Here is a 15,072-nt window from a genome sequence, read left to right as displayed (position 1 = left end):
TGGAAAACAGTGTTCCCTTCACCTATTCCCAGAGAACTTGGAGCTGAATATTTACTAGAGTCTAATTCAGCATCCTTAGACCTCAGGCTGGCTTTAGCAGGAAACAGCCTTTGGGATGGTCAGGCTCAGTGCTCAACGATAGAGCTCAGATTGTGGGAAGCTGCCATCAGAAAATCTCAGGGCATTGAATTTCAAAAGTACCCAGGGCTCACAACCTCCAGGTCTATTTATTCCTCTCATCTCCCTACCCCCAGCACCCTTCTTACCCCCTATCCCAGTCAGTACATCCTTTGCCTGATATCAATAGTTTTTGCTCTTACAAGCTGATAGGAATAGCTTTATAAAGAAAGAGCCAGAAATGGCTCCAGGTTATGCTGTGTGCGCTAACTTAAACTCTACTGGGTTATGGCAATTTTTTTTTTCTAGGACTGTAAAAGGACAAAGAACCAAGAGTTCCAGCCTCTTGCTTTTTAGACTTAGTGAGGGACTGGCAGTTAAGGGCCCATATCTAACTGGGCTAATTAGTCAAAAGAAGGTCCTCAGCCAGGATTGGGGTACACTTCCATTCCAAAGCTCTGAAGCTCTGCAGTGAATATAGACTGTAGACTCCACAGGGCCACGTCTGTGCCCCCAAGGCAAATGCCCAGCACATACCTCCAAGCCTGGCATATTGTAGACACTCAGTAAGTATTTGTAGAATGCACCTGAACTCTAGGAACTGACAGCCTGGTCGAGGAGATAGGAAATGAGTAAACAAAGAAACAGTTGAAAATTACTGAAATTGTTTTGAGGGAAAATAATAGACTTCTGCAAGGACAAATACTTAAGATGATATGGTCGGGGGCCCAAAGAAGTGGGTTTATTTAAACTGAGTTCTGAAAGGTGAGGAGGCACCAGCTTTGAAGGCAGTGAGGGCTAGATATATATATATATATAAGGAGATGCCCTTAAACCCCTGGCCAGCTAGAAGTCATGCCGAGGAGGAAGTCTGCATGCCTATTTATCTAGATTCTTGGAGGCTATTTATAGAAAAAAAGGAGAGTCTACTGTTGATTCATGGTTAGTGTGTTCACCACGGCCCCCACCCCACACCATTCCTTACATATCCAGCTTTGTTTTATAATGCCTTAGACCTAGCGTTATTGACTGGGAATCAAAGGCTCCAGTGTGTGGCTGGCCATGAAGAACAATTATTTGTTTATGCGTCTGAATCCTCAACCAGACTATGAGCTTCTTGAAGGCAGCAAGGTCCATCTCAGCCTCAGGATACAGCACACTATGTGGCATGATCATCAGTTTTGTTGAATGATTGAGTTAATCATTTAATTAATCATTAATATTTGCTGAGTGCTTTCTATGTGCCAGGCAGCATAGCAAGCACCTCCCATGTATTAGCTCATCTAATCCTCATGATAACTCTATAGTTATTCCCAAAGTACCATTGGAGAAACAAAGGCTTAGCAAGATAAAGTGATGGATTTGGGAATTTGAGCAGAAGCATTTTGACTCTAGAGCCTGTACCATACAGCCGAATTAAAGTGCTTCTGGTTGCCTTCAAGGAGTAGAGATTGCTTAGAATGCTCAAGGGAATGGGATTAATACATTACACATGTGATCTCATGTAACACTTCTCACAACAACCTTCATGGATAGGAATTATTTTACCTGTTTTGTAGAGAGAAAATTGAGGCTCAAGGAGATTAAGTCAGAGGTGCCTCAGTGGCTCAGTCAGTCTCTTGATTTCAGATCAGGTCATGACCTCTTGGTCGTGGGATCGAGCCCTGCGTCGGGCTCTGTGCTCAGTGCGGATCTGCTTCAGATTTCCTCTCCCTCTCACTCTGTCTCTCTAATGTAAAAAAAATAAAAATAAAAAAGAAATTTTCAAAAAAGAGATTAACTCACTTAGCTAAGATAATAAAACAAATATGTAAATGACAGGCTTACTTTCAGAGACAGGGCTGCGTGGCTCTGGATCCCGTGCTCTGTCTCCGTTCTGTGTTAACTCCAGTCACTCAGTCACTGGACAAGAATCTGCTACACTGTGTTAAAGTCCTTTAAATGTTGTCCAGGCCTGTTGGGAGCCTGAGAGTCTATTCCTGAAAGAGGAAACAGAGTGGGAAAATGGGAAGCAGATAGGGGGAGAGCAGAGACTTTATCTTTCTTAAGAATCCTTTTTAAAAATTGAGTTATAATTCTTCTACCATAACATTTACCAGAAATGTGCAATTCCCTGGTTTTACAATATTCACAAGGCTTGCAGCCATGGCTACTATTCTAATTCCAGAACCTTTTCATCACCCTAAAAAAAGAATCTCTGTACTGATCTGCAGTCATTCCTTATTTCCTCCTACCCCCCAGCTCTAGGAAACTGCTAATCTACTTTGTCTCTATGTGGATTTGCCTATTCTGAATATTTTATACAAATAGAATTATACAAGATGTGGTCTTTTGTGTCTGGCTTCTTTCACTTAGCATTATGTTTTCAAGATTCATCCTCTGAAGCAGGTATCAGTACTTCATTCCTTTTTATGGCAGAATAATATGCCATCATTTTGGGTATAACACATTTTGTTTATCCATTCATCAGTTGACGAACACTTGCGTTGTTTCCACTTTGGGGTTATTATGAATAATGCTGCTGTGAACATTCGTGCATAAGTTTTTGTATGAACATATGTTTTCAGTTGTCTTTGGTAGAGACCTAGCAGTGCAATTGCTAGGTCATATAGTAACTTTACATTTAGCTTTTTGAGGAACTGCCAAATTGCTTTTCATGGTGGGTTATCTTTTATTAATAAATGTTTTAAATTGAAGTGTAAGATGTATATAGAAAAGTGCCCATGTCATAAGCGTATAGCTTGAAGAATTATTACAAAGTGCACATGGCCATATAATCAGTACCCAATCAAGAACTAGAAAGTTTCCAGTGCTCAGTACACACCCCCTCCACAGGATAACCACTATCCTGATTTCTAATATGATAGATTATGTTTGCCGGTTTTGAACTTCATGTAAATGGTATGATACGGTATATACCCCTTTGTGTGTCTGACTTCTTTCACTCAACAAAATGTTCTCAAGGTTTATCCATGTTGTGGTGAGCAGTGCTTTGTTAATTTTCATTTCTGGATAATCTTTCATTGTAAGATCATACCACAATTCATTTATCCATTTGCATTGGATATATACATAGAACTGGAAGGGTTGCTTCATAGTTATACACTGGATTTAATAGATCCTGCCAAACAGTCTTCCAAAGAGACTATATCAGTTTGTACTCACACAAGTAGCATCTTAGAGTTCTCCTTGTACCACACAACACTTGTATCACCTGCCCCTTCCCTTTTGGCCATTATAGTAAATATGTAGCAGTGCCCTGTTGTGGTTTTAACTTCCCTAAAAACTGAGGTCCTATACTTTTTCATGTAATTATTGGTCATTTAGATTTGACCAAGCCTTTTGTCAATTTTCTCTTGGATGATTTTGTCTTTTTCATATTGATTTTTAAGAGTTTTTTCACATATTCTTCTATTCTGGAAATGAGTCCTTTGTTGGTTATGTGTATTATGGGTACTTTCTCCCATTCTACAGCTGTTTTTGCTCTTAGTGGTGTTCTGTTGATGAGCAGAAGTTCCTAATTCTGGTGTAATCCAATTTATCAGTCTTTTGTGATTTGTGTCCTATTCAACTCTTACCTACCTAAGGTCATGAAGGTCAGGCCCTTATCATGTGTGTGTGTGTGTGTGTGTGTGTGTGTGTATGGGGAGGCAATGCATCACCCTACAGAGTAAAATTTCGTAGGGTGGACAGGACACTGTGTCACCCTACAGGGAGCAGGCAACAGGCGGGAGAGCGGGGAGGGCAGGGAGCCCCGTGAGATGACAGCCACCATGGGCTGTGTTCCCAGCTGTCAAGCGTGTAATCTGGAGTGAAAGAGAATCCCTTTAGTGGTAGAGGTCCTACAGAGAATACTAGCAGATCCTCTAAATCACCTCTGTGCCCTCTAGACCCAACTGACTGTCCTTGCTTCTCCCCTCAAACGGGAAAAAAAGAAAAGAAAAGAAAAGAAATCTGTACTCCTGAACAGTGCTTGTGGCCCGGGACAGGGATCCAGAGCCTTCAGAGCCAGGTGCCTGCCTCATAGCTGTGATTTTTGTTGTTATTAAACCTAATACGTTTTTTTCTTCCTGATTTTTACCACACGGTTTCATCTCCATTTGGGAAGAGGATGATGAGGTGGCTGGACTCGGGAGGGGTGCTTGACCATCGTTCAGACTGGTTGTCTCCCAGACGGGCTGGCCGGAGCCCCTCCCTGAGCCAGAGCGGACAGGAGCTGCTTGTTCTTGGAGCAGGAGTGGGAGCTGCTGCTGCAGTTTCTGAGGGGCTCCGAGGATTCCTCCCCCCCAGGAAACCACTCTGGTCCCCCAGCCCCTTTGCTGCTTGTTAGGCGCTCTCCAGACTAGAAAGCCACGGTTTGTGCTGGGGCTGGGTGGGGCCTCGGGGACAGTTTAGGCTCAGCCCTGCAGAGGGGAGGGGTGGCTATGGAGTGAGCAAAGGGTCACAGCTTAGGCTGTACCATTTGCTTGTCACCTTGAGAAGTTCCACCTTGTCTAGCAAAACCCCCTTTCAGAGGCAGCCACCACAAAGGGCTCTTATGAGCACAGCGGCCCCTGCCCCCACTTCCACTTCCACTCCCTTTACCATTATTTTTCTTTTGGGGGCAGAGCTGAGGGGCCTTCCTGCTATGACTTTGAGGGGCTGTACTTATTTTAAAAGGAGATTTAGAGTCTAGAGCCTCCCTGTACCAAGAGACTCCTTTTGCTGATTTTCTAGTACCATTGGAGGACACCCTAAGGCTTGAGTAAGGCTTTCCTTCTCTGGAGGGCCTTTTGTCTTTTCCTCTCTCAGCCTCTTGGGCCATTTGGGGATTTAAGAAGCAGGTGAGGGCTAGCTTCTAGTACTAGGCCTCAGAACAAGGACCAGCGTCCTTCTGGGGAAGTGGGAGGCGGGGGCAGAAGGGAGGAATGCCCATCTCCCTGGGTAACTCTAAGAGGTATTATAGCATGGTGGTTCAAGTGTAGGTTCTGGGCTTCGGCCTCCTGGGTCTTCTACTTCAGCATCCTACCAGTTTCTAGCTGTGACCTTGGCTGGGTTACTTAACCTCTCTGAGCCTTTGTTTTCTCATATATAAGATGAGAATGATTTTAGTGCCTCATTGACAGGGTTACTATGGAGATTAATTGAGATAACGCATTAAAATGCTTAGCCTCATACCTGGTACACCAGAAGCATCCCAGAATGGTAATCTTACTGATACTATTCAGGCCATGTGTTTGGACATCTCTCTTATGGTCTCCCTTCCCATCTCTTATCTCTTCTTCTTCTTCTTCTTTTTCAAAGATTTTATTTTTATTTAACAGAGAGAGAGAGAGAGACAGCACTTGCGGGGGGAGCAGCAGAGGAAGAGGGAGAAGCAGATTCCCCACTGAGCAGGGAGCCCCATGCGGGGCTCGATCCCAGGACCTTGAGATCATGACCTGAGCTGCAGGCAGACACTTAACAGACTGAGGCACCCAGGCGGCCCCTCATCTCTCATCTCTTCTGACTGTACAGCCCAGGGAGCTAGCTGGGCCTCAAAGTGGAAACAGAAAAATCTGAATAACATAAGTAGAACTGGACTTTATCTCAAACTGTTTTGAACTTGCACATATCTTATCTCCATTGCATTTCCAGCACCAAGAGAGAAAGAGAGAGAGAGAGAGAGAAAGGCAGCGAAATTATCCCATAAGAAGGGCAGGCCACAAAGAAAGTGATTTAGCAACTTGAGATCTCATACCTGCAGGCCTGAATGTATGAATGGATATATGCAGCCGTTCCCCCACCTTGTTTTAACGTGAGGAGGGGCCAGGTGGATTGGACTGGATGTGCAGCTCCCAAACACATGATTCCGTTCAGGCCTTTCTGTGTCCTCTCCCACGCAGAGCTGGGCGCTGAGTGGGTGGGGGCTCAGGGCCTCAGGGGGAGCTCGGGGCTGCAGGGAGAGCAGGGCCGGGTTAGCCGCACCGCCAGGTCAACGGCGGCCGCCAGAGTGGTCAGGGTAAGGCCTGGCGTGGCCCAGACCCAAACAAAGCTAAAGCAGACCAAACACAGGAGCAGCCTCAGCTGTCTGGTCTTGGCGTGCCATCTCAAGGGCAGCGTGCCTTGGGCGCTTAGGGTACCGTGTGCTCTCCCAAATCAGCGAGATTTGCAATCAGTGGGCTGAGAGACTCAGGGCTGTTCTGTGAGGCCCAAGACAGAGGCTGGATCTTGCCCGAAGCTCTGAAAGAGCTCCTTCGAGAGCCGAGCCGCTATGAAATAATTGAAGTGAGGAGGAGGGAGAGGGAGCTGGTGGTCTCTGGGGCACCCGGACATCACCCTTCCCTCTGTCCTAGTAACATTTTTTTCTCTCAGACTCTGAAGAAATGCTGAGATTAATCCCATCAAAACACATTTATCTCTTCACAGTGTGCATGATGTGTCTGCAGCTCATGTTTTTCTTCTTTCCAAAGAGCCTTTGTTGAGTGTGTGTGTGGTTTGGGAATGGAAATGGCATAGTCTCTTGCACAAGGCACACTCCGGGCCAGGAAGTGGTGGTGAGAAGGGGCTCCCGGCTGAAGCATCATTGGACAAGTTGGGCTACGTGGAATGCTTTTGCTGCAGATTTTTTGGGGGAGCAGGCTGTTTGTGGAGAGGTTAGCTTCACTCTCCACTATGGTACCCACCCCACCAGAAAGAGTATAAGGGGGAGTGAGTGTGAGACCTGAGACCTTGACCTCTGCAGGGGGGGTGTCTTGAACTCTGGGAGAGCAAAGGAGATCTTTGAGAAGCAACAGGGCAGGTTTGGGGGAGATGAGGAGACATATATATACTGAGCAGGCGACCTTTACATTATTGCATGTGTGGCCCTTTCCAGCGTCTCACGAAAGTAAGCACTGGTAGGCAGCCTCGTTTTTCTGGTAAGGACTGTAGCCACTGAGTGGCAAAGCAAGGATCCAAAGCTGGTACCTGCTGATACGGAAGCCAGGCAGCCTTGGTCCTTACCAGAGTCTCAGGGGGGGGTCCGTGTGTCAATGGTGGACAGGGAGCTATTGGTCGGTTACCAGCTAGGGTTCCCATGACCGTGTGTCCCTGCTCTGGGCGTTGACTAGTCACTGAATTGTTGGAAGAGCATATGTTTCGGGCTGCAGCAGGGAAGGGTTAATATTTGGGTCAGACCTGGGTTTTTTTGTATGCACTATAGCATTAAGGCTTTTCTTGAGCCTCCTTGGCACTGGGCCGGGGCCAGGCAAGAAAAGTCTCAGTTTGCCTTACAAAGGAAAGGGACAGATATTTCTGGGTACTTACTCTACTCTCTCATTTAATCCTTTCATGAACCCTGATACAGATATTGTTTGTCTCAGCACCGCCCCCCCCCGCCCGCCCCGTCCATCTATCCATCCCTCCATTCTCTCTCAAGAAGCAAACCTTGACGAGTGTAATAACTGCCCAAAGTGTTCCCACTAGCAGGTAGACCTAAGGTACAAATCCGGGTCTTTGGGTTCTCAAGCCAGACCTTAAAGCTTGTTTCAACTTCTCTTTTTTCTTCGAAGAATTTTTTTCCTAATCCCTGGATAATCTTGCTGCTTCCTCTTTGAGTGAGAAGCCACTTGTGCCTTTCTCTTTTTAAACCGTGATACTTCCCCTGGGCGTTGGGTTCATCTTTCCTCCTGCTCTCACCCTTTTGCTACTAAAGCTGGGTCTGTGCTATGGACCTAGGGGTCATTTCAGGTTTTCTTTGGTCTAGGGATTTATTTTAGGTTTCTGGGTCATCCCCCTGTGACATCTACCTTCTGCCCTGGAGTGGAGTGATCCTTGACTCCACTTGAATGATACACCTCACTCCATCAGCAAATCTTGCCGGCCATGCCTTCAGATATACCCAGAATCTGGTCACTTCACGCCACCTCCCTTGCTGCCACTCAGGCCCAGGCTCCCACCACCTTCCACCTGGTCACCCTAGCAGACTTCTAGCAAATCTGCCCACTTGGTCTCTTGTCCTTCAACACTCAGAATGATGCTTTTAAAATGTGAATCAGATCATTTCACTCCCCTAGAAGCTCTAATGGCTTCCCATCTCACGGAACAAGCTAACATGCTACATTAACTCGCGTTTTCAAATAAATACACAGACATGAATGCACCAACCTGCCTTGCCCATCCTCCGATACTGGGTGACCATCTAACTGATTGTGCTAACTGGGACCTAATAGGAGAGAAAGAGACCTCTATTAATAAACAGCAACAGGCGTGAGCCAGGGCTGGACCCAGGCACACTGGGAATCTGGTCCCTTGACCCAGATAGCCACGTGGATCATTCTCTCACTTCTGTTTGGGTCTTTTAAGAACATTACCCTGTCAGCGAGGCCTTCTTTGGCCTCTATTCAGAATTGTAACACATTCCAGTCCTTATCTTGTAGTGCCTGTGCCGATGTATTTTTCCCTGTGGTGCTGTCACCATCTGATAGCATGTTTGTGTATGTTTTAATTAGCTATGTGTTTGTTGTTGACCGCCCCCCCCCCCCAGAGTGTAGACTTCAAGAGGGCAGGGGATTTTTTTTCTTTTTTATCTCTTGTTCAATCTGTTATATCCCTCGCATCTCAATCATCCTGAACACTGTAGATGGTTAGTAAATATTTGTTGGGTGAATGGATTGAGGGTGAAGAGGAGCACTGGGGAGGAGTTCTGTTGGTAGAGTCTTTCCCAGTAGAGTCCTCATCCTAAACCATTTTTTTGTTGTTATTCTTCTCTATTTATCTTGGTAACCCTTTGGCAATGTGAGACGTTAGAAGAAGTTTCCAATGTGCCCTTAACTCTAAACAGAGCTGGTGATGAAAATGTCCATGATTTCCTAAAGGGAGGCTTGAGCTCTCCAGGGCAGGGAGTTTGTGAGATCTACTGGCATAGTTTACCAAGTTGCGAGTTAAGAGGGAAGAGAGGAACTCCTACCCTCAGGAACTTGTGTGTTGGGGGCCCTGCCCTGAAGGGTGTGCTACTATGATGGTTGAGAGCTGCACCCGGCTTCTGGGGCTGGTGCTAGCCCAGAAGACCTGCTCAAGGCTGATGCTGGGGAGTTCCGGTTGGCGTGCTTCCACTCTCTCTTCTGTCCCCTACACCTGTCTCCTGGGCCATGGGCCCACATTGGTAGGGTGAGCAGTATGTCAGGGTCCAGCCTTTCCTTACTCAAGATTCTAAAGGTTTCTTTCCTGAAACAGCCTCAGAGAAAGAAAGGATGGAGAGTAGGGTGGGAAATCTGACCTTCCTTTCTTCCTTCCTTCCTTCCTCCCTCCCTCCCTCCCTCCCTCCCTCCCTCCCTCCCTCCCTCCCTCCCTCTCTCTCTCTCTCTCTCTCTCTCTCTCTCTCTCTCTCTCTCTCTCTCTCTCTTTCTTTCTTTCTTTCTTTCTTCTTTCTTTCTTTCTTCTTTCTTTCTTTCTTTCTTTCTTTCTTTCTTTCTTTCTTTCTTTCTTTCTTTCTCTTTCTTTTTTCAAGATTTTATTTATTTATTTGAGAGAACTCTAGCAGGGGCTGGAGGGGCAGAGGGAGAGGGAGAAGCAGGCTCCCCTGAGCAGGGAGCTCAACTCAGGGCTCTATCTCAGGACCCTGAGATCATGACCTGAGCTGAAGGCAGATGCTTAACCAACTGAGCCACTCATTCCTGATGGAAAGCGACAATTGGATCTTTCCAGCAGATCCTGCTGGGGTCACAGAGCAGGAGGGAGTCTTGGATTTCTGGACCACTGGAAGTGAGTCTGAGACCTCCCAGCGGCGATGGGAGTAACACACACATCTCCGCTAAAGAGGGGAGTTTGGGTGCTAGGAACCGATGTGGGCTGCAGTAGGGAAAAGGAGGAGAAATAAAATGCCCTATGGGATTTCTGTAGCTTTGATTTTCCTAGAGTTCCTGAGATGGCCAGACAGCAGGGGCCAAAGTCCCAGTGAATTGGAAATGGGAAAGCAGTGTAGCTCTGTGTCCCCTGGAGGGTCAGAGTCTAGCAGTTCAGTTAGTGAAGAGGTTCAAAACGTAGCAGGCAGTCTACAAAGGCAAACCCAGAGGATGCTTCTGACCCCTCACCCTGGATTCAGTATTCATTTGGAGCCCAGCAAACCTTGGCAAGCTCAGGTGTAGTAGAGAAAGCCACTTGGTGAAACAAAAGGAAACTCCCAGGGGCATGGCCTTAGTTCAGAAAACCAAGCCCTTAGCAACCTGGAGGGTATGAATTTAGCCTTCTGGTTTTATTTCCCACAAGGTACATCAACATATCCCGTCTTTTCACACCTTTGTGTTTCAAATACTTCTCCACATTCCCGGTGGGACTTTGCAAGGCTAGACGGATACCTCCTCCCCTTGGTCCCCCCCACTTCCCCCCAGGCTTTTTGCAGGACTATCAGAATTCCTCCCTTTCTTCTTCTCTGGGTTATTACCCTTCTTTATAACTCTGTGACAGCACAACGCTTGGAAAAAACCCTAAATCTGCCTGTTCCACGCACTTGAACTTAAACTCTTTGAGGCAGGGACTCTGTCTTACTTAACCTGTAACTAACTCAGTCCCGTTCTGAGGAGAGAGGGAAGCCTGCATCTCTCCCGGAGTGCCTAACTCACAGCAGGATCTCAATAGCTTTTTGCTGCGTAGAATTGATTCTGGGTTAATCAGATGAACGCATTCCACAGTAGACCGACCTGTCTCCTCTGCCCTCCCCGCTCTGGGCAGTGACCCGCTTTGCGGCTGGTACACCTTGCTCCTGGCTCCTTCGTACTTATGGCAGGGGGCACTGCTGTTTGCTTTTCTTAGGCCTGACCGGCCTTTGATCTCGGCCGCCTGCCCCAGCTCCCAGCACAGGAAGCCAGTGTTCCTCCTTCCCAGGCCCAGGGGCCTTTCTGCTTCCTTTGCCTTGCATCTCGTGAGGATCAGCCTAGGGAATCAGTGATGATGGGAATGACTGGGATTGAGGGAGGGCCTCAGCCCCTGAGGGTTCCAGGTGGGGCCAGCTTCTCAGGGAGAACCTCCAGATTCTCTGTTCACTTCTTTGCTGTCACCTGCCAGGGCTTAGTCCTGAGCTGGATGGCAACTGAGGCGAGCCATCAGCAGTGTAGGCGCAGGTGGATGTGACCCTGGGAAAGGCTGTCTGGCCCTTTTGACTAAAACTCTGCCGTGTAGAAAGGTGAATAGGGGAGTCATTATATGTGTCAGCCCTGAGGCCACCCTGTCTGGATTCTGATCCTGCTCCGCTGCTATCTAGTTGGAGCCACCTCAGTAAAATGGGATCATACTAGTGCCTACCATGTTCATTCATTCACGGGTAGTTATAGAGCCCCTACAACAGTCTAGGTGCCAGGGAAACAGGGAATAAGACCAAATGGGTTAATACATTTAAATGCTTAGGACAGTGTCTAGCACACAGTAAATATGCAGCAAATGTACCAATGTTCTTTCCTTCTTTTTTAAAAAAGATTTTATTTATTTATTTATTTATTTGAGAGAGAAAGAGAGAGAGCATGAGCCTGGGGTAGGAGCAGAGGGAGAGGGAGAAGCAGGCTTCCCACTGAGCAGGGAGCCCAATGTAGGGACTCGATCCCAGAACCCTGAGATCATGACCCAAGACAAAGGCAGACACTTAGCCAACTGAACCACCCAGGCACCTCCCAATATTCTGTTTCTAGTACTTTTCTGAGAGTACTCAGGTGGGATAACTTTTGACAACAACTGCAGGACCAGATCTCTCGGAGACAGGGAAGGACAGAGGAAGGCCCAGGATATAGGTTCTGTCTTTGGACTTAGGCTCAGGACGGCACTGGCTTTCGTGGCCTCTCATTTCTGCCCCTTCATTTTGAGACTCAGTACAGGAGCTGGCTAAAGATCGCCCTAGAAAACGTAGGAGTCTATTTGGTTCCATGGAAAGGGCAGCAAGGGGTGACCTGGGACTGCTGAGATTTTGCCTCACCTATTTGTACAGAGAGCACCGTGCCTACCAAGCTGCGTGTGGAGAAGCCTACGAGAGGCAGGCCACGTTTCTTGAGCAATCTGAAGGGAGGTCCTGGAGACATGAGAGATAAGGAAGGAGACCAGCTGTTGGCCTTTCCACTGTCAGGGCTCTCAGGCTGTAGGGGATGTAGGTGGAGCTGCAAGAGGACAGGACTTGGAGGAGCTGACACTGAGGAGCATGGGCATGGGAGGGAATGGCGGACAGCCTGAGAGTTTGCCTTCATTTCCAGTTTGCTCCTCCGGGCTCTTTTATTTCTGCTGTGATTGCTGGCCAGGAGCAACTGCGTTCTGACTCAAGTCTCCTGATTCATTATCTGTGGTTTCCAGTGAAAGTCCAAACCTGATACAGTCCTTACAGAAGGTCAGGGTGGAGTACAAATGGATGCTACATTTCCTGGGAATCTGCAAGTATTTCAGCCACCATCATACTCAGGGGGAGATAATCATGACTGGTGCAGCACACTGCTTCTCCTGCTTTCTCGCCTCCGTCCTTCTCCCACGGAGGGTCTTCAGAAATGAATGCCTTTATAGCACAGAGCAAGTGCCCTTGACGCGAGATGCAGGTCGATCCAGGATTCTTGGGTTGGTGCCCTGTGAGCTACTGGCATGGCCTCCCCGGAGACCTGCTAGCTTGGCTAGCCTCCTCGGAGACCTGCTAGCTTGGAGCCATGATGATGTGCGTGCACAGGTGAAGTAATTCTAGGTCCTTTCCAAGACCGTAAAGCGCAGCCAGTTTGAGGACCCCTGGATACCATATGCCTTCAACTCATTTTTACTGCACTTTCCTCTGCCTTCTGCCATCACTCTGAGTCTGTTAAGCCAAGTGTACGAAACCTGAACTAGGCAAAGCATTTTCCTGTGGTTGTAAAACCGTGGTTCATTCACAGCAAAGGAAACAGGTGAATAGAATGTGATGATGGAAATATTTCTCAACTTTCTTCCCATCATCACCTTGCTCAGGAACTTCCCCTTTTATTTTTTATTTTTATTTATTTATTCATGAGAGACACAGAGAGGGAGGTAGAGACATAGGCAGAGGGAGAAGCAGGCTCTCTGTGGGGAGCCCAATGCAGGACTCTATCCTGGGACCCCAGGATCATGACCTGAGCTGAAGGCAGATGCTTAACTGGCTGAGCCACCCAAGCACCCCCCTCCATATAAATTCTTTTGGGGCTGATGCCAGTCCTTCCAGTGGGATATCAAACTCCTTTTATCTGGCAATACAGGATAACCAGTGACTGCATCTCTTCTCTCCGTAGAAACTACCAGAGGCATGCAGTGTAGGCAACGGAAGACCCTTTGTCACAAATTTACAGAGTCTGTATATGGCAGTCACCAGACAAGAGATCCAAGTGAGACAGGAGCATCTAGGCACCGGTAAGTAGCTCCAGGGATATTTGGTTTCCCTGGGTGTAGAGTTAAGGTGTAGGGTTGTACACCATCCAAAATGGTAGCTCTAGCCTCTTGCGACTATCTAAATTTAAATTAAATACAAATGAAACAAAATGAAAAATACCTGTCCTCATTTGCTGTAGCCACGTCTGAAATGCTCAGTAGCCACATGTGGCCGGCGGCTACCAAGTCTGACAGCACAGATGCAAAACATTTCCCTCACTGCAGAAACTTCTGTTGGAACTGGTCTTGGTGCTTAGGAGAATTAGTGAGAGGACCAGGAGAAAGATTCATCTCTCTACCTGAGACCTGGTAGGAGACGTCTGTTGACATCAAAGAAACTCTTACCCTATGTAGTTAAAGTGGGCCTGGAGAACCTTCAGAGTAGAAACAGGGCTTGCTGAGGATGAGCTGGAAGTTAGATTTGTGGCTACTTCTGTCTGTTTATATATTAGTACTAAACTCTGGCCTCAGTCAGAATGCTTGGTAAATGCTAATGCCTCCTTGGTAAGAAGAAGGCATTTATCACAGTCTTCCCTTGGTCTTTCTGATTTCAGAGGACCTTCAGCCATCAAGCAGTGCCTCCCCACCAGGAGCTGAAAACCAACTTGTGAACCAGCCCAAAGAGCTGATCTCTTCGGCACCATCCCTCCCAGTGCCTGAGAAAGAGTCCACAGTGAGTCATGTATCTGTAGCCCCAGAGACAGAGATCCTTGGAGTTGTCACCTAGTTGATGCTGCCTGAACAATATTGGAGGATATTTGTAACCAGGCCATCAGATTATGCATTTATAGATGGGGAGTCATGGTCTTTCATGTCTTACCTTGGTATTTCCTCTCTGCAATTCCTGTACTGAGTGAAGGACTTTGACTCCTTCTCTGCCTTATCCCACTTCCAGGGATGGTCTGTGAGGTTGTTCCTCAGGGGAGAAGGGCTGTACGCATGGCATAGAGTCCTCTATCACATTCGTTGCCTGACATAGACTTCAAAACACCGGTTTCAGCCACTCATCCCAACCAGAGCCACAGGAGCAAGATGGTCCCTCCTGACTTACGTGGATCTGTTCAAAACCTCTATTAATTTGGGTTCCTTTTCTTTCTAGGGTACTTCAAGCTCTAGGCAGAGGCCTCAGCTGTCAAAGGTGAAGAGGAAGAAGCTAAGGGGGCTCTTCAATTAACCTGTCACTGTCTCAACTGCTGAGGACGGACTTGGAGAATGGTTTCCTCGTGGCACCTTGAAAGGAGCTCCCATAGCAGCAGTATCTCCGAGACAGTGTTATATAGTCAGAGTCCCCGCTGCAAGGGTGAAATAGCAGGAGTTCATGTGCACAGGCATGGGTCCTGTTAACCCAGGGAATCTTGGCTCCCACCCATTGGGCATTGACCTTCCCTATCCAAGTGGAAGCCAGCTTCTGAGAACCCCATACCTTCCTCTCTTTTGTTGGAGGTTCTCCAGACCCAGGATCCTCCCATGGACTTTAGGTACAGAGGGCAAGTCAGCCAAAATGCACAACATGCTCAGGAAGCCTCATCTACCTTTCTCAAGAGTCCCTTGCCAGTCCCAGGTGCTCCTCAGAGACGCACTTCTCTTTTAAGCCTGGAATAAAAAATCCTCTGCTTTTGA

The 15,072-nt window shown here is 47.4% G+C and overlaps 1 protein-coding gene across 3 annotated transcripts in view; it reads left to right on the top strand.

The window, feature by feature from the left end:
- The window catches only part of NHEJ1 (non-homologous end joining factor 1), an 82,439-nt gene extending 67,367 nt beyond the window's left edge, over window positions 1-15,072 (top strand). For all 3 annotated transcript variants that reach the window (XM_025441822.3, XM_025441823.3, XM_025441824.3), the window contains exons 6-8: window positions 13,317-13,434; window positions 14,007-14,125; window positions 14,552-15,072. In XM_025441822.3, coding sequence (XP_025297607.1) covers window positions 13,317-13,434; window positions 14,007-14,125; window positions 14,552-14,626 — 312 coding nt within the window. In that variant the 3' untranslated portion in view covers window positions 14,627-15,072. The remainder of the gene's footprint in view (window positions 1-13,316; window positions 13,435-14,006; window positions 14,126-14,551) is intronic.

This window comes from Canis lupus, chromosome 37, assembly GCF_003254725.2.
Source record: "Canis lupus dingo isolate Sandy chromosome 37, ASM325472v2, whole genome shotgun sequence".
NCBI lineage: Eukaryota > Metazoa > Chordata > Mammalia > Carnivora > Canidae > Canis > Canis lupus.
The sequence above is the reverse complement of the archived record's forward strand: the minus strand, read 5'-3'. Positions and strand labels throughout refer to the sequence as shown.